Genomic DNA, 20,205 nt, shown 5'->3' with positions numbered 1-20,205 from the left:
AAGGAAGGAAGGGAGGGGTGTTTACAGCTTTTGTAAGTGGCAGAATCTGAATAGCACGATCGGCTGGTCACATGACTGCCAACACAACTTAGCTGAAAGGCACAAAATGACGAAACAACAGCACTATAGGACTATATAGGAAACTATATAGTGTCAGTATTACAAGGACCATAAGGATCAAAACAGCTGACCCCCTTATCCCAAGGCAAGGCAGGCATCTCGTTATCACTGGTAAAGTTATGAAATGTCAGAAACCTAAAGCCTTTCAACTTAAGGGGATTTCTTCTGAAAAAGTCCCTTGTTCATTTTTTCCTTAATCATTACTTGAAGGAGATTTTTCAAAATTGTTAAAACCATGAAGTTTTGATCCACTATTTTTAACACTCAATGGTAGGGAAAAATGAGAGGTTACAGCAAATATTACTGCCCTTGAATTTCATTGCTTCCTGAAGATTTCCTAATTCTAGCACAGTGATCAACTTTTCAGTCTTAGATTGCATCCAAGTGGCTCATTCAAGGCTATATTTGTTCTAATTATTTTTAAGTATTTATGTAGTTCTACTAAATTCCTGGTTATGTACAAGTATGCTATTCCTAGCAAGACTTCGCAGTGTGGCTCTTCAGAGCTGGCATACCAAAATTCCCAACACAAAGTTCAGGGAGCAGCAGGAACTGATTTCTCTCTGAAGGAATGGCCTGAGCATTTGGCAGGTACCATCAAGTTTTAAGGATGAAATTCCTCAGACACACTAGGTGAACACAAGGTCAGGGGCCAAGGCAAAAGCATGCAACAGTGACTACTGCCAACAAATTTGCCAATATGAGCAACTTCCATTCCTATCATCTGAAAGTGATTGGTCAATGTCCCTTGGGGGTTCATGACCAAAAAAAAAAAATTGTTTCTAGAAGGGAAATGTGAAATGGCAGGGCTTAAAGATATCAAGAATGTCTTCCATCAAATGTTCATGGATCTGGAAAGCAAAATGGTTAAGAATTAAGTTACTCTTCTCTAAATTCTCACCATGTGGTCCTAATCAGCTGTCCTCCAGTGATGGATAGAATGGATAATCTCCTTCATTCTTCAGCCCTGGAGGGAGCACAGAGCCAGGATGCAGAGGGGCTGTTTCCCAAGGAAAAATCTGTAATTCCAAACAACCTCACCAGTGTATATTTTAAGCCCTAGAAATATTTGTTTCCCTTTTTTCACAACTTAATCAAAATGGGAGGGGAAAAAAAAAGGTCCATCAAAACCTGACCTTGTACTAGATTTTTGAAGAAGCTACCCACAGACATACTGGAAAATTCCTAAGAATTCTTTTCTGAGCATTTCAAGTTGAATTCTGCACATGCAGATCAGCTTCAGGCTACTGCCATTTTAGGAAACACATCTGGGTTTCCAGATGTGTCCAGTGGCTGAGATACATTTTACTCAATCCATTCTATCCTCTCTCTCTTGAGCCAAAACAGCAGCTAAAGATGTGAGAAGAAAACCATGACCCATCATGTCATTTGTCTGTACCCCTGACCATGCCCAGTGGTGCAGAGGTTACAGTTGGAAATAGGCAGAATCCTAGAGACCAACACTCTATCTATTTTTACTGGAAAGGCTATGCTAGAAGGATCACAAATTTCAGAATTCAAACGCAAGGAGCCATGGAAAAAGAACAGAGGTGAAGTGAGTGGGTAGAGGAGTGGGAAGAAGCTTTTCACAGGGTAGGAGAGGAGGAGAATATGTTGGAAACTGAAGCATCAAGTGATGGAAGTCCCTAGACACCACCCAAGCAAAAGTTAGTATCACAGAATGTCTAAGACAGCCAGAGAGAAGGGATCCAGCCCGCTGATGCGGCTGAAAATAGTCTGTTTTGGTTTGTTTTCTTCCTTTAAAATACGACCAGCACTAGCCTATTCCCCTGTGGAGGGGACTTGTACTTGATATAAACAATATTTTATCTTTGAAATTTCTCTCAGAAAGTGATGACATCAATTTAGTTGACATGTTTCAGCGGCTTTGACGACTCATTCCACTGTGTGATGCTCTCTCTGCCCACCCAGTCCTGCCCTCCATGGAAAGCATCAGTATCTGCTTTCAGCTTGGGTTTAACTGCTTCAGGCACCCCCTTTCTGACAACCATGGGGCAAAAGGGAGTAGGATGAAGGCTCTGTGAACCTCTTCACTTTTCACTCACGTTCCAGTGAATTGGTTGCATCGGCTGTGGTTGTTGGGCTTACCCCGTGAGCATGAGCATGGGACACCAAACACCCAACTACTTCATCACCCCAGGACTGGGCAGAGCTGACTGAGAGTTTATGTGTGCCAAACTGTCAGATCTGGGATGGCATCTAACAGAAGGCAGTACTGGAACAGCAGATCCCTGCTTCATTCAATGCTCCTGGACCCCTCATTCCAGAGTTAAGTTCAAGCTCCAACAACTAGGAGCAAGTCCTCGAGAGGAACTGAGGATTTGAAATCCTAGGGGTCTCACATGGAGCAGGTGTTGTCAACCAGCATGTTTACATAGACTCCAGCCCTGGAAAACTCTGGGGCAAAACTGTTCAGGGGAAAACCTACTTCAGGGATGAGATGATTATATGGCACAGAATCACAGGGCAACCAAGTACCTACATCCACTGGAGGAGGACTGCTTCCATGCCTTGTTTTCAGGAGTCGTTTGAAAACAATGGCATCATGCTTACAGTGGCCTTTGCATTTCTACTCAAAAATCATAGATCAGACCTACCCTTACCGTGTTAAGCTCCCCTGTAAGAAACATGTCTTATAGCAGACCACACACACATACAACACTAGGACAAACAGATCTTATATTTCTGTAGGTGTTTTGTTTCTAAACACTGAGAATATTTCAAAAAGTTTGGGAAGACAGAATTAAAAGGAAGCCTTAGGCATAAAAATTTCAAAATATATGCTTTTTTCATAAAATATATTTATGGTAACTTTTGGAAGACCCTTCATATTTCCAAGTTTTCTGCTACAGAGTAAATAACAACTAGTTCATACTCTGAAGTCAAGATGTGCAATGCCCCAACCTGAGATTTTTGACTTCACTCCCCACCCTGGCTTCTAGTGGCCTCTAAATAAGTATTTTATTTAATAAAAAAGGATTGAAGAAATATTAACTCAGATTCTTCAGAGATCACCTCATTAAGCGTTCTTAAGGAATATCCAAAATACTATTCGGCTGAGTCTACTGGAGTCGTCTCTGAGTATCTGGGCTGTCAGGATTTTTCCTGCTCAAGCTTCATAGCTAGGTACAGCTTTCTGCCATATAAAATATGAGGGGACTTCAAACAGTTTACAGAAAACACATATTATGAAAAATATTGCATAGATTTAAAAAAAAAAACTCAACTAAAAAAACCATTTACCTCTATCTTTCCCATGAATCTTTTGAAGTACCCTCATACATTTATTGTTGTTAAAAATTCTGCAAATTTTTGTTCACTCAATGTGTCCTGATGTTTTTTTACTGTTTCAAATCAAGCTGCTGTGCACATCGCATCAGTTTGATACATAAAGGAGAAACCAGTGAAAAAATACGAAATGAAAATGAAAAAAGTTATGAAAATGCCCCCCAAAATCATGTAAATAACACCACAAGGGGCATAAGTAGACGATGTCCACCACCACACGCTCCTTACTCCACGTTTTTCACTTTTGGTTATTTTTCAAGACATCATTATATTTAACAGCATTTAAAGGCTTGGGACTGAAAAAGGGCAACGCAGGCTGACATGTTAGTGTGGGGAATTCAACATGGTAAGTTCAAGGTCTTGCAGACTAGACTGGAGACACAGAGCAAGCATGAGAACGTTGGAGATGCCACTGAACATCTCTGTACACTTCGCTCACTGTACAGTCACCGCTCATGTCTTGCAACAATACTTTCAGTGAAATCCTCTAACTCTTTGGCACTGACTCGGAGTGCCAAAGTGCTGCTTTTTCTTACCATAGGGGATGAATACCCCTAAGAAGCCCTAATATGGCATAATTGCTCCTTTCAGAATCTAAGAATCATTTTGCCTCTTCCCTTTGCCTCACCCACCAGGTGTCTGACAACGGAAGTGGCCGTTTGGCCCCCTTGTGTCTGACCTCGAGGCACGTAGCACATGCTCTGGCCTGCTGCTTCCATCCTGCTCCCTCTGGTCTTGTCCCAATACTGAGACTCTGGAGAGAAAAGTCTGACCACCTCATTCTGCTGCTTCTACTTTCGCAGCCCTTCCCCCACAGTCATGATAAGAAGTGAATTCTATGAAGTGCATTTATCAAAAAGCTAATAATGAATTAAAGCACTTCAATAGGACTAAATTTATTTGGTGCATGGTGTCAGAGGAGTGGTGGATTTTTACAAGCTATAACGATCAAGAGTGAAAGCGAGTTTTCCACACACCTCTTATCAGATGTTCCAGACAAGCTGGGGCTCAGATGGGAGCTGTGCCTATTAAAGGCCATTAAGAACAGCTGAAATGATAGCATGTCCCTAATTCACACAGTGGATCTGATGAGAGGTGGAGGAGCTGACATGCGCTCTTGATTCTTCTTCCCAAAACACTATCAGACTACAATTTTGCCTTTTCAAAAGATGTGTCTCAACAGGTTTTCTCAGCTTCTTAGAACACTCTGGTGAAATGCCAACATAGGGACAGAAGTCCTCCAACCAGAACAACATTTTATGAAGTACTCAGCAACCATCAATAAATAATAACCAACTCATGCAGTGAATAATCACAGCTGAACATTAGGAAATGGCTAGAATTTTATCGATCCTGAGTCTTTACAAATGAGGTTTGTGCGAAGACTGCAATGGGTGAAATGTTCAATCCAAATAGAAGTAAAAGATCAAACTGTATCAGAAAGAGAAGTGATAAGGTTAAAAAAAAAAAAAAAGAAAACAGAAATACAGAAAGTATTAGGTTATTTGAAAAAAAAAGTTATTTACTGAATTGTTTCATAGCTACCTTGGACTTTAACAAATTGTGATTGTGAGACCAGCATCCTTGTAGCTGGTAAAAGACAACAAAATGGGTGTTCTGTTTAACATCAGTACAATCTCAGGCGCACACACACAGCGTCTCCTAAATAACTGTGCACTGAGTTCATTTGCAGCGGCAAGTGCCATGGCACAGCCAATTAATCCACCACTTGACATGCCCACAGGTCAGCCGGTAGTGCCTGAGGTTGAGCCCTGCCTCCAAGCCTAATCCAGCTTCCTTCTGAAAGGAGAAGAGCCAAAGTTCCAGGGTCCCTGACACCTTCTGGAATACTCGGGGTCCTTCTTTTGGCTTCAGCCTGCCCAGCCATTGCGGATAACTGGGTAGTGAACCAACATACGAACATCTCTCTTTCTCTTGGCTTCTTCCTGTCACTTTACCATCCAAATAAAGAAGCAAATCTCTTAATGATTTTAATTACCTAAGAAGATTCAAAAGAACTCTTTGATGGCTACAATTAGATTCAAACATATTTTAGTATCAACACTTTTTTTAAAAGATCAGTGTCAGTATAGATACTAGTAATTTTTTCAGAGGAGCACACATATTCATAGTGTGTGTGTGCACTGTATAAAGGTCACATGTGAAACAAGGCATTGCACAGTCCTGTCTTCTCTGAAAGCAATCTTTGCAATGGGCCTTTTCCTAACGTCCAACAAACTGTACAGGGGTTTGACATAATGGAACTTCCAAATCTATGGTAAAGTTTGTGGACGGTGACAGGTGAGCTGACATGCTGAGTGTATGGCCCAGTGGCCACTATCCTCCAAGATGCAATCATAGACATCAAGAATCAATCTTAGCACTTTTCCCCCTAGACCTGCAATTCCACCTTAACATCAATTTTAACAGAGTATTTCACACAGCATCTGTTAGTCATTTTCCCATTTGACAAATGAATTCTTACTACACGCACGTCCAATAAAGATATTAGAGCAGACATGAACTTTGCCCTCATGGGGCTTTAGACTAATAATTGTATGACACTCAGTAATGGCTGTTGCCCAGGTCTTCTCTGTTATATGGTCTAAATGGAAATCACTGTGAAGAGCTATTTCTCCTGTGTCATAAAGGTGATGGAAGTGGACAGGCTATGTACTCCCCTTCCTACTGCCCCCATGAGCCAACGAGGTCTACTGAACAGTAAAGGCGTTAAAGGTAGAAATAGTTGATTTTTTTTTTCAAAAGGAAGGCCTTCTTTTATTCAATGATAGTGTTTGATGTGAAAATCAGACTCAGGCAAACCCAAAAGAGTAATTTTTAGGAGAATTTCAGAATGAATGATTTCTTCTCCCAGTCCACAGAGACAAGAGCTACAAGGAGATTTCTGTTTTCCACAAGTTCTGGAAAGACTGAGACTGACCCTGTGGAACTAGAGACAGAGAACAGGAGGCTGAGAGGCGACTTCTCCCACCACAATGGAGCGTTCTCTTTCCCCAGCACAGCAAAAATGACCGTGGAGAGGTCTGTTCCTAATTCCGCACCTTCTCCACCTGCCCTGCCTCATTTCCTGCCTACTTGCTCTAGCCCTCCTTCAGGACAGGCCGACTACTCCAAGCAGGGCCCCGGTCCACACCTTCAGGCTTTTTTGGAAGGTGGATGGTGATGACAGACTGCCGGAATGCTAAATCCCTATAGCTACCTGCTGCCTGGAAAAGTGCAGAAGTTGAAGACTGAGTCCAGGAGTGAAGACAAAATTGAAAGTCCTCAGTCAAAATTGAAAGCAGCTCAAAGAGGTTACGTTCAATATCACGCAGCATTTCTGGGTGCTGCTCCCTGAGTTTCTGAATCTTGCAAATGTCATCACATGAATATTAGAGTCAGGTAAAATATCTCCTTGTTGCTTTATTTTTAAAATTAAAAAACATTATTTTGCCCATACCACCACCCACAACAAACGGCAAAGAACCAGTTCTTCCACACCAGCAAGTCTACTCACACTGCGTATCTAGCTCTACAAGCTCATGGTTGGTGTTGTGTCCTCCTTCCTTTCTTTTTGCTTCACTTGGGCTTGGGCTGCCTACCAGCTTGCTTGCTGTTCTCAAGAGCCTTGGGTTTGCTTTTGGTTTGTTGGTTTTTAAGCCCCTCAACGAGTATTGGAAACTAGTTGTAGCTATACCAGGAAGAATGAAATGACAGGCCATTTTTAAATTCTTTCTCAAGGATCCATTCTATTATCAATTTGTACCTCTTTAATGATTTTTCTTTTCTCCCATTCCTAGATTACCTTATTTGGTCATTCTCTAAATAGGACAAAAAAAATTAAAACCCCCAGTGCCTTGTTTCTATCTTTTGTTCCCTTCACTATGTAACAGCATATGCAGCTCTTACATCATGGCAATACTTCCTCAATGAACATGAAATAATATCACATCGTTAACTAGAGGCAATGTTTCAACACCCAAGAAATACTAGTAACTGTGTATTTACTAAGCTGCTGGCAAAAAAACAAAACAAACCTAAACAACATTTTACAATTCCAAGGCAGAAGAGAATGAAACTATGTTGAAGAACAAAAATTGTTCTTTTAGGCTTCTCAATAATTTAAAAATAGGTCAAATATCCTGTCATTCATTATTCATTCAAACATGTGCCAAATACTTCCAGATGCTACTTGTGCAGAGACCAGCTTGTCCCCTCACGGAGCATAAAATTCACTGACCAAGCCCTGAAAGGTCTGGTTGGAAGTGATGCATAAGAAAAGCAAGAAAAGACACATTCTGTAAGATTCTGCATGCTGGTGGACTCTGTCTGCTGGCCCACTTGTTCTACAGGTGCTAGGAAAGCCACCTTTCCCATGGACCAGGGCGGATCCGAGAAGCACCACAAAGCAACCGCATCAGAAACATAGAACATGGAAATCTTACCATGAATAAATACGTAGACTGTGGATTCTGCTTTATTCTTTCGTGAAGTGGACTCATTTACATATCTGCAGCTATATGGGCCCGTGTGGTTTGCCTGAGCCGCGTTCAAGGTCAGAACACTGCAGAACTGCTTGCCGTTTCTACCACAGGTGGATTTTGTGATGTTCAGCCTTTTACTTTCTCTACTTGCTTTAGGCACAGACCATGAAAGAGCTGCTTCGCCTCTGCAATCAGAGATCAAAGACAAAAGGCAGTTACATCCAGAGCCAGAGCTGCACACCAATTCCTAAGCTTTTTTTTTTTTTTTATAAAAACATCATTCAAAGGTCCTCTCTTACGTGTAGTTATCCACTACAGGGATTTCACAGAATCTGAAAATAAGTCTACCACATGACCCAAACACTCCATTCCTGAGACTTTACCAGAAGGAAATGATGTCAGCATAAGGAAGAATTGTTTGTATCCGCATGTTTCTTGCAGTTCAGTTCACGACTGCTAAGACATGGAGTCAACACAAATGTCCATCAACTGATGAGCGGGTAGAGCAAATATGCATTCAGTATGGAATACTACTCATCCATAAAAATGAACGAACTCCTATCTTTTGGAGCAAAACTGAATGAAACTGGAAACTATTATGCTTAGTGAGACAAGCCAGGACCTCCCCCAACCCAAAACAACAATGATATCTTTTTTCTGATATGTGGCAGTTAATGTGCAATACCAAAAAAACATACGGGAACAAAATAAACTCAGTGTGATTGGATTGCTTGTTTTAGTCCTTGTGGAACTGTGGTCTTTCTACTTGTTAATATCCTGATTAGCAGTGCATTAAGTCTGTGATTATAGAGTGAATTAAAACAATGTTTTTGCAAAAATTAAAGAAAAAATAAAGGGAGGGAGGAGGATTCAGAGAGGAGAGTGGGAGAACATCACAGTTATAGAATTATTCCTATGAAAGACATGAAATCTGTTCTTTTTGTTAATAATATTTTTCCAAAAAGTAAAACAAGCGTAGTTCTCTTCCTTTTAGCAGGAAAACCACATATCCAGACAAGATTTTGTATGATGTTCGGAATAAGGATGCACGGGTGGTGAGCATCTTTGCCATGCCTCCCCTGGGATCCCTCCTCTGTGGGAACCTCTGTATGGGAAGGTGGTACGTGCGTCCTGCGATTCCACGATCATCCCCACCACGCTTCTGTGCCTGGGGAAAGGTATCTACATTATTCCCGAATGAATCCTGTCACTCACCGGCATCTGACATACAGCGTCTGTCCAGCTTGCATGACGTGCTGGGGGCCTTTTAAACTCAGCTCAGGATCTTTTAACTTCGAACCTGAACTAGATCCTGGAAGACAAATGGTTAGAACACATCATTTGCAAATTGCACTCCCATCATTTTTAAAAAGTTATCTTTTATTAAAAATTTTTTTGATTTATTTACATATATAAAAAGATGCATCTAAGATATTTCTCTTAATTTACAGCTTTGTACTATGTCAAGCTTTGTTCACAACTATTATGTATCTTTTTATGCCAAATGCCCTAATGCATAAAAACCCATTTATTTAGAATATTATTAGTTTCCTATATGGCTCAAAAGATAACCATATTAATATATAACTTATTAAAATCTATCAAGATTAAATGTTAGTGTCATCCAAAGTATATTTCCAATGTTGAACTTGTACCAATATAGATCATCTAGTCATATAGACTTGTCTGACCTTCTTTCTGAATAAACATATAGAAACTCCAGTTAGCTCAGCCATTACTCCAGAAATGATCTTTTGGGCTCATCCCTTTTCTCTCTTAACTAAATTCCTCATTGTAAAAACTAATCTTAGAGTCAAAGTCTGGTTTAGGTGGCATTTGGTTTGTCTTACATAACCTTCCCTCTAAGTTGGTACAGTATAAAGAAAACTGAACTTTCTTACACAACACCAGACAAGCGTATCTCACAGAGGATTTTGGAAGGACACAAAACGCGTGTGGGAGAGTGCATCCATTCATCTTTCTATACCCATCCTGCTGGTGAGCAACGTGACCCCAGATATGACACCTCTCTCCTGCTATGTCATCCCTGTTATAACACAAGAGATTGGATTTCTGACCTTCCACTTTGGCTTCTCCCAGGTTCAGCAGAGCCATGTGGCTCTCAGGGACCATTTGGAAGAGGAAGTGTTAGGATTTCCTTTGCCCCGTCTCTCCCTCAGCCCTCATTGCCCTTGTTTCTCCATTTTTCTCTCCTCTTTATTCCCCTCCTCTTTGCACCAGGGCTTGAGCAAAGCCTGGTAAAAGCAAATCAGGCACCCAGGGTTGGCATCCTAAGGTAGAAGGGTTGGTGTTCAGGGGTGGGGGAAGAGATAATGGGTAAGGCCTTGGTACCAACTTCAGGCACCATTTTTTATTATTAGTTTTAACATGGGTTTATACTGTAGAAGTTGGAGAATGGTTCTTTAGGTCTGAATGCTGGCTCGCTGATCTGGAAGATGAGTGCAAGTTCCCGGTCGGCCCACTGCTGTTCCCTGGTGTTTCTCTTATGTCCTAAAGCTCAGAGAAAAGTGGACACGTTGATGGATCTGCACAGCAATCTAAGGTTTCTGTTTCTTAACTACAAGCTCTTGGCATAACCTAAGTTTCTGCTGCTTAGCAGCCTGAGTAAAACGGGAAAACCCACGCTCCCTGTCACAGGCAAGGTATGTGCCGGAGCCAGTGCTGCTGTGGAAGCTGCCAGCATGCAGACTGCCACATGCCACATGCCACATGTCACCCACAGCTGGTGGAATCGCTTCTCCTCGCTTCTGTCTCTGGGCATTTTGAGATGGTCAATACAGATATATTAAATGGCATCATATACTTTTCTGCTGTTGCTGATGATGTAAATTAATATTGTCCATTTTAGAAATAGCCAATGTTTTCTTTCTTTTTGACATTTTTATTTGAAAGGCAGAGAAACACACACACACACACACACACACATTTTGCATCTGCTGGATTGCTTTCCAAGTGTTTCCAACAGCCAAGGCTGAGCTAAGCTGAGCCAGGAGCTCAAAATTCAGTTTGAATCTCCACGTGGGTGACAGGGATTTGGCTACTTAAACCATCACTTGCTACCTCCTAGGATGAGCATGGACAGGCAGGAACAGGCAGCTGGGATCGGAAGTGGAGGTGGGTCTCCTTCCCAGGTACTCTGATAGGGGGTGTGGCTGTCCTGAATGACCAGTGCTCACTTGTAAATCACCATTTTAAAAGTTAATTTTCACAGGTAGTATGAAGTTATTATTAGATAAAGGGCTCACTGTTTACTAATTTCAATTAAAACCCTGCTTCATATAGAAACAACTGGTTTATAACATATTCCCACAGGACAAGTTAACCCATCAGGTACTGAGGGAAAGATTTTGTACTTTCCTCATTTTTTTTAGTAAAAAATTAAAATCAGGCCTCCAGGGCAATATGTGTTTTTTTCCTAAAGCCACAGGCAGCAATTGATGAAACCTACCCTGAAAAAATTTCCAGGTCAGAATGGTTTCAGCCCTTCTTAATGGCATAGAACTCTGGGGATTTAGACAAACCATTGTTCATCAGCTGGAAAAGACCCAGCAGAGCTTCCTGCGGAAAATTCTAGCATTACTTGTAGTTATCTGAGTGGTCCACGTGCAGACAGTGAGTTTTTCCAACCAGGAGGCGCCATGGAGAAGAAGCCCACTTTTCACACTGAGCTCTTGTAGTTTTCAAATCACAGGAAGCTTTCCTTACAGCCACTTAAACCATCAGTCAGCCATCCAGGGTCTGACCAGAGAGAAGCTCCACTGTCAAAGATCCATCCCAAGACAAGCTGACAGCATCCCTGTCTACAGAAGTCACCTTAAAGGGTGGTACACTACAAAATCATGAGGGCATTGAGAAGTCTAGGGGAGAAATTGCCAGGAAAAGTATCCTGGCATTTGAGCTGTCTTCACTGACATCACTGAATGTTGCCCTTGGAAGGAAAGAGCCAGCAAAAAGTAGTTAATTAAAACAGAGAAAGAGAAAAGTACAATTAAACTCTCTTCAAGCAACTGGACACTGAGTGTTATCGGTATGCTTCAGTGAATTGGAAACTAGACTTTTATTAAGATTAATGGAAATGCTAAGAGTACAGAGAATGATAAAACAAATAAGGAAAAGGAAAGGGAGAGGTTTATTACTCTAAGGTTGTGACGTCACAGTATTAGGCCTTGAACCAATAGCCCAAGGCAGTTTAAAGTCCACATGCCAACCCGTGTAAACAAGTCTACTAACATTTTTGAGCATCTACTGTGTATTAGGCAATTTTCCCATCACATTACTGATATACATGTAATTAAAGCTATATACCTGAATATATATTCATTTATATATCATGGCAATGCAGTTTGCTCTTCTGAGCCATTCCATCATACTTCCATTTAGAGAGTAATCCACAGGGTACATTCAGGGGTAGAGTGCTTACAACTGAACAACGATTCCCCTGTGTGAAGCTTGGATAGGTATCAAAACTTGCCATTTTCCAAGGTAGCCTAAAAGTCTGACTTACAAAAGATTGGTTCTGTCCCCATTGGTTGATATTTTCTGTCCCCTCTGAGAGACCCTTGTTTTCATCAGAGTCAAATTGTATATAATCATGAGGAATACAGGGATCTACTTATATCTGCAAAACTATTATTTAGATAAAATGAAACAAAAAGCCCAATGCTTAGCACGATACTGGGGTTTATCACAGGCTGTTTTGATAGAAAAAAAAAAAACAATTAACATCAAGCAGTGTGGACTAAGAGCATTAAGATGCAAATACATGGGGTAGGCCCTTGGCTTAGTGGTTTTTATACCAGTTAAGACGCCCAGTTCCCATTGGTGTGTCTGGGTTTCATAACTGGCTCTGGCTCCTAATTCCAGCTTTCTGCCAACACAGACCTTGGGAGGCAGCCATGGGGGCTCGTCTACATGGGGCCCTGGCACCCACATGGGAGACTTGGATAGAATTCCTAACCCTGATTTTTGTCCAGTTCGGGAATAACCCTTGTGGACATCTGGGGAGCAAACCGAAAGATTGGAGTGTGCTTCCTTTCCAACTCTTTCTTTTACAAAAATTTTAAAACCTAAACTAAAAAAAAAAAAAAACAAAACCAAAAAAAAACAACAAAACAATGCAATAACATGTGAATGTGATTTATTTGAATACTGACACTGTATTTACTTTGAATATTCTCTTCATTGTTTTTCTGTTCTGTATTAACTGGTAGGTAAACTAAGACTTTGTGACTTTTGAGCCTAAACACTCCTCTCCTCATAAGCCCACACACAGACTCTCCTCCATGGGACAGACAATTGGCCTAATGGTTAACTCATCAGTCTCACATTGGAGTGTCTGGGCTTTAATGCCCAGATCCAGTCCCTGACTCCAGCTTCCTGGCAACTCAGATCTTGGAAAGCAGTAGTGACGGTTAAGGTAATTGGATCCCAGCTCTCCGGTAGGGTACCTGGACTGAGTTCTGGGCTTTTGGTTCTGACCTCTTGACCCAGACAAGACCATTGCGGATACCTGGGGGAGCAATTTGCGTGAACTGGTGGTGGGAGCTCTCTCTCTTTCTCCCTCTCTTTCTGCTTTTCAAATTTCTGTAAAAATTTTAAGCATTATTTAGTAAGTGTCATCCTCTGTCCCCCACCTAATTTCTTTAGGCAAAATGAAGATTTCATTTGATTTCAATGGGAAGAGTGAGTATATTTCTAAGAATGGTTTCATTTTGCAGTCAAGTCCAAAGCCCAAATGACTGAGTCTCTTCAAAGGTTTGGCAAAGCTCCCATGATGAATACTGAATCAACAGGCCAGACGTCTCACACAGCTATCATCTTGAAGATACTTACGTAAAGTCTGACTTAGAGGATCTTTAGAAAACTTCTACTTTTTGTTGATATAAATTAAAAACAGTGTTCTTGTGAGTTGAATACAAGTTCAAAACAAACCCCACAGTTGACATTCTTATGACATGCTATGTTACATCTCCATGTACTGTAATCAAAGCATTTGTTCTCCAGAAGAAAGCAACAAATATCTTTTCTCAATTATAAATAAAAAAATCGCTACATTTTCTCATTTTTTATTAGGAATCATAAATCTCTGCCACCATTTGCTCTGATTTGGTAAACACTTTCCGCCTCTGAGTCTTCATTTGTCAACGGAGGTTAGATTTTCAATTCCTTCCAGCCTGGAAATTCTATTGATTCTGAGATTAGTAATGAATAATAATGTACAAGTCAGAAATCACGTTTTTAAAATGTGGCTATTAAAAGTGCAAATAGCCCAACTTTGAAAAATGACAAAGGATCAGGATGGAGATATACACAAATGTATCTCCTAAAAGGATATAACTGATCCATAAACACATGAAAAAATAAAGAATATTATTACTCATGCAAAGCAAAAACTCATAAAGATGATATTTTTTTTACCTATAGGCATAGCATAAATTCAAAAGAAGTATCAAATGTTGGATGTGGAAAGATTGGAACTTTATGCATTACCAGTAGGATTTTAAAAACAGTGTAGCCACTTTGGAAAACAGCTTGGCAGGGCCTCACATCTTTAAACATAGAATTCATCATTAGCTAAACATATGATTCAGCATTGACATTCTTAGATATCTGCCCCAAGAGAACTGAAAACTTATGTCCACATAAAAGCTCATACACAAACATCCACACCAGTAACAGCCAAAAGGGGGAAGCTCTCCAAATGCTCTTCAATGAGAAATGGATAAACAAAATGTGGCATATTCATACAATGGTATTTTATTTGACAATAAAAAGGGATGAAGTACTCATGCGTGCTACAACATAGATGAACCTGGAAAAAATTTCACTGGCACACATAGAGAAAAGGTCACGTGAGGACACAGTGAGAAATAGACCATCTGCAGGCCACAGAGAGAGAAGGCATAGGAGAACCCAAACCTGCAATGGCTTGTTCTCAAACTTCCAGCTTCTAGAACTATGAGAGAGCAAAATCTTTTTGTTTACAAAATGAAAACTGGCTAGATGTTGTGGCATAGTGGGTTAAGGTGGCCTGTATCCCGTATGGGAGCGCAAGTTTGAATTCCGGCTGCTCTACTTCTGATCCAGCTACCCTGATAATAGGCCTGGGGGCCAGCAGATGATGCTTCAAGTACTTGAGTCCTCGCCACAGGAAATCTGGATGGAGTTACTGGGCTACTGGTCTTGGCTTACCCAGGGCCAGCTGTGGTAGGCATTTGGGAGTGGACCAGTAGATGGAAGATCTCTCTCTCTCTTTCTGTCTGACTACTCGTGTCTGCCATTCTGATTTTCAAATAAAGAGAAACGTAAATCTTAAATGGCGGCAGATGCTTGACACATGGGTTAAGGCACCAACTGGAATGTCAACATTCAATACTGGAATGACTGGATTTGAGTCCAAGATAGCTCCTCTCCTGATTCTAACGTCCTGTCAAGGCACATCCTAGGAAGCAACAGGGGAGGGGTCAAGCACTCGTGTCCCTGCCACCCAGGTGGGAGTTCTTGGCTCTTGGCTACAACCTGGCTAGCTCTGCCTTGGCTGTTGCAAGCATTTAGGGAAATAAATGAGAGATCTCTCTCTCTTTTTCTCTCTCTCTCTGCCTTTCAAAATAAATGCAATTTCAAAAATGAAAGACACAGAACCGGCATGGTAGCCTAGTGGCTAAAGTCCTTGCTATACATGTGCCAGGATCCCATATGGGTGTCGATTCTAATCCCGGCAGTCCCACTTCCCATCCAGCTCCCTGCCTGTGGCCTGGGAAAGCAGTCGAAGATGGTCCAAAGCCCTTGGACCCTGCATCCACATGGGTGACTTGGAAGAAGCTCCTGGCTCCTGGCTTCGGATCGGCGCAGCACTGGCCGTTGCAGTCACTTGGGGAGTGAACCATTGGATGGAAGATCTTCCTCTCTGTCTCTCCTCCTCTCTGTGTATCTGCCTTTCCGATAAAAATAAATAAGTCTTTTTAAAAATGAAAGCTATTATGCTGAAAACACAAAATGCTAAGTTTAAAGTAAAAGAAACTAACCACAAAAGGCCATATATTCTGAGTCCATTTATTTGAAAGGTCCAGATTAGACAAAGCCACAGAGACAGAAAATAGAATGGAAGTTGACAGAGCTGAAGAGAAATGACCAAGTGCGCAGGGAGTGACTTCTTGAAGAGATGAAAATGATGCGAAGTTAGATACTAGTTAATGGCTACACAACTCTAAGACTAAAGCAAAAGAAAAGAAAGTAACACCAAAACAAAGAAACAAACAACAAAAACCGAAACAGTGAATCATGTACTTTAATATTCTGTTTTCCTACGATCATCACTTGGGGTGCCAGAATCTGGTCTGGTACTGTGTGAGAATGTTGTTATCTCAATTAAGTGATAGATGTTTTGACATCTCAATAAAGCAACAGACACATTATACATCAATGAAGTGATAATGACAGATAACATCCACACACAGTAGGAGATCAGACTCCCCAAAGGATATAAAATTTCAACAATTTACAACCAAAGTAACCACAGAGTTACAGGGAAGGCCTAAATTTCAAGCAGCTTGGAAATGTATTGCTACATATATCCCACACATGTGAAGGTTTACACTACTTTACCCAGTTAGTCAGACCAGACTCTGACTGCCCAAATGCTATAAAACTTCAACAATTTACAGCCAAAGTAACCGCAGAATTACAGTGAAGGCCTAAATTTCCATTTGGAATTTTGGAAATGTGTTGTCACATGTAACCCACACACATGGAGGTTTAGACTAGGTTTTTCAGCTTCAAGTTTTAGAAAGCTGATTGTAGAATAATACTTTTTCTTTCCTGCTCCATAACATCCACTATTTATGAAGGAGTTTTACAAATGTGTCACAAAAATTTACTGAGCTCCTATTCCTGTCTTTCAGATTTAACGTAGTACTCATTCCAAATCACCTCTAAATGCATATTTGTCATTTTAACTCTCGAAACTGGCACATTAACAAACTGTCTCACAATGAAAATGGTACCGCTGGTGTTCCCTGAGGAACCCACTGGGATTTCCCTTTCTACTAAAATTACTGATTTTCAATTTATTTCTTTTTAATCCAAAGCTTTGAGTATATTTATTTGGAACAGTTAGCATCTGTCTTTAATTTTTACGTATTGCATTTTCTACAGCACAAAATCCTGCATGATAAATGGCCTCTTTGTCTGAATATAACTCCAGTATCATGTTTCTAACACTTGAATTTGTCTTCTGCAAAGGTGAAATGGGGTCAATTAAACATAATTCATAACGAAAGAGAAAGATTACATCCCTCAAGATGCAGTGATTCAAAGTTCAGTCATACAAGCCAAATCTGATCGGAATTTTTGGGTTGGTGGAAAAGTGATGACAAAGGCAATGGGGGTGCCAATGTTGTGTTTAGCGGGTGAAGCTGCCACCTGTGACAGTGGCATCCCACGTGGGTGCTGGTTCGTGTCCAGCTGCTCCACTTTTGATCCAGCTTCCTGCTAATGCACCTGGAAAAGCAGCAGAAGATGGTCCGTGGGTCTCTGTACCCATGTGAGAGCCCTGAATGAAACTCCTGACTTCAGCCTGGTCCAGCAGTTACTGCCACTAGGGGAGTGAACTACCTGAAGGAAGATCCTACACTCTTTGCCTCTTTTTCTCTAACTCTGCCTTTCAAATAAGTAAATAAACAGTTTTGTTTTTGTTTTCTTTTTGCAGTTGCAAACTTACAGAAGCTACCCAAGTTGTTGTTTGAGATGCTAATACCTACAGCTGGAATGGCTTAGGTATTTATCATAAACTAACTCTTAATCTTAACTTCTGTGCTAGCATGAGGTAGTGAGTGTAGCTGAATGCACTACTTAGAATACCTACATTCAATAAAGACTATATCATTAATCACACTTCAATGAAGAGCCTTTTAAAGTGCTTTTTCTCTCACTTTTAGGACAGTGGAGAAGGGCTATGTGTTCAAGTTTCCTCTGCCAACAGATTACACAGAAGGTGTGAAATCGAGCAGAATTTATGTGACACCAACAAAACCCAAGGCCTAAAAGAAGTCATGATATTGATTTTCTTAAATACTGTTTTTCCCTTCTAAAACAACTGGCCTTAAATCGAGGTAAAAATCTAATGAAATAGAAGGATGTGCACAGACACCAGCATGCATATCAGCCTACATTTCTGCAGAGACTGTTTCTAAGGAAATTTCGAGCTTGTCTGAGCAGTGGACCACAAAAGCATAGAAAAAGAAGAGGTGTGGGGTGTGCATTTGATTTATATTTTTACAAATTTTTGAAATTTATTTGGGGAGAGAGTTAGACAGAGACAGAGAGGTAGCATCCCTATTCATTTACTCCTGTGAGGGCCACAACGACTACAGCCAAAACCAGGATCCAGGAACTCAGTCCAGGTCCCCGAAAAGTGTGGTGTGAACCCACTCTTGAGCCTCCCAGGGTCTGCATTAGCCAAGGGCTGGAGTCAGGAGCCAGGGCAGGGTCCTGGACAAGGTCATTGGCTCTCCAACGTGGAATGTGGGTGTCTTAGCCAGTATCTTAGCTGCTGGGCCATGTGGCCACTCCTAGTGTGTGTTTTAACTGTTTTTCACACAGCTCAGGTATAAGGAAAGTTATTTCCAGACTGGGAGTTTGAAACTGACTTGTATATAGCAAGAGCACTAAATTCTGTCTCACTGTTGACTAGCCCTCTTTGTAGATACGACTTTAAATAAGTAATCGTATCGTATCAAATAGCTCAGATTAGGACACTTAAAAAAAAAAAGGCTGCTGTCCAGCAACAAAATTTGTAGAAACTTTCTAATTCTGCAGACCTGATTTTTTTTTCTTTTCATCTTAATAGTATATTCAACTCCCTGTTTCACCACACAGAACTCACAAACAGGATGCACCAGTTTCTAGCTTTAGTTTTTCCAATTCCAGGCAATGCCCCAAATAAGTAAGATCTAAATATGAACTCTGACATCAATGCCTTTATAGAAAATTCAAAACAGTCATTTACAAGGTATGTATGTCTTACACCTAGGGGTCAAAAATAAGCCAGAATATTATTCAAATGTTTAAGACCAGAAGTTAGCATTGACATGTCTCTATAGGTATGTCAGTTCAATGAAAGCTTGCATGTAGTCGTGTAATTTTAAAAATTTTTTTTCTGGTTTATTTGTTTTAAAGCTATGTTAAAATTCATATTTTTATTTTAATGAATGAATTTTCACTTGATTAAAAAGCAAAGAGATTTATTTGCGGGTTCGCTCCTCAAGGGGACACAACAGCTAGGGCTGAGCTAGGTTGAAGCCAAGAGTTGTGGGAACTCAACCCAGGTCTGCCAAGAGTGGCAAGAGATTCAAGCAGCTAAGCCATCACTGCTACCTCTCAGGGCACTAGCAAGAAGTTGGAACTGTGAGCAGAGCCGACACTAGCCACTAGCTCCCCGGCACTTGCTACCACAATTCACATTCTGATGGTCAGTCCACAAAGCCTTTCAGGACCTTAGAGGTCAGGAAACCAATGAGTGCAGTGTTTGCCCCAGGACTGCAACTTGGACATCTGGGAAATGACTCTACTCATGTTTCCTTACATTTTATAAAAGTGATTTCAAATCTGTGTGGCTCGCAGTGTTTACCTGGAGAAAAATGCTGCTCATAACCTCAACATTGCTAGCATCCTCAGTGCTCATCTTAGAGCTCTTTTTACTTGACACCACCTTCGCAGAGGGTCACAATTTACCAGGGCGCATTCATTGATCATCGAGCCTGTCACCAGCTACCATCAGGACCCTACCCTCCCAATGACCTGTAGCCAGGCACTGCTCCTTCTCATGTAACATCAGACTTAACGAAGGTTGGTCAGGGAGAAATCTCCCGCTGACCACAGAGCTTCCTCTATCCCTGCAACACGCACAACCAAAAGTGTTCTGACTCCCATGCCATATTTCTTTTAGTGCCTCCATGCTAAAGCCACCTCCACGGAGCTGTCCAACAGGCATGTCATTTCAGTTTATGGAGCAACATCAGGACAGTTATCTGAGCTACTTGGAGCAAAAGGTCAAGATCTGGTTGATAGGGCATGAGACAGCGCTCGTAAAGTATCTGGCAGAGTGTCTGGGAGACCTCCACGCGGGAATGCAGAGGGCGGCGAACAGAGCAAATGCTCTGCACACCCCAAAACACAGGGGCAGGTTTTGTCTCGTGTCTGCTTTTTCTATCAGTAGCAGGGACTGTGTGACGTTTGAAGCCTGTTTCCCTTTGGCCATGGTTCCAGTGACAGT

General features: G+C 41.2%; 1 protein-coding gene across 1 annotated transcript in view; it reads right to left on the bottom strand.

Annotated features, from left to right (window-relative positions):
• FLT1 (fms related receptor tyrosine kinase 1) overlaps positions 1-20,205 on the bottom strand; it is a 168,141-nt gene that overhangs the window by 129,537 nt on the left and 18,399 nt on the right. Inside the window, exons 2-3 of the mRNA XM_040979849.1 lie at positions 9,129-9,225; positions 7,875-8,098 (exon numbers count right to left, since the gene is read on the bottom strand). Of these exons, the coding sequence (XP_040835783.1) occupies positions 7,875-8,098; positions 9,129-9,225 (321 nt within the window). The remainder of the gene's footprint in view (positions 1-7,874; positions 8,099-9,128; positions 9,226-20,205) is intronic.

The sequence above is a fragment of the Ochotona curzoniae genome, unplaced genomic scaffold, assembly GCF_017591425.1.
Source record: "Ochotona curzoniae isolate NIBS_2020 unplaced genomic scaffold, NIBS_Ocur_1.0 contig_3332, whole genome shotgun sequence".
NCBI classification, from domain to species: Eukaryota; Metazoa; Chordata; class Mammalia; order Lagomorpha; family Ochotonidae; genus Ochotona; species Ochotona curzoniae.
This window is presented reverse-complemented; position numbering and strand designations above follow the sequence as displayed.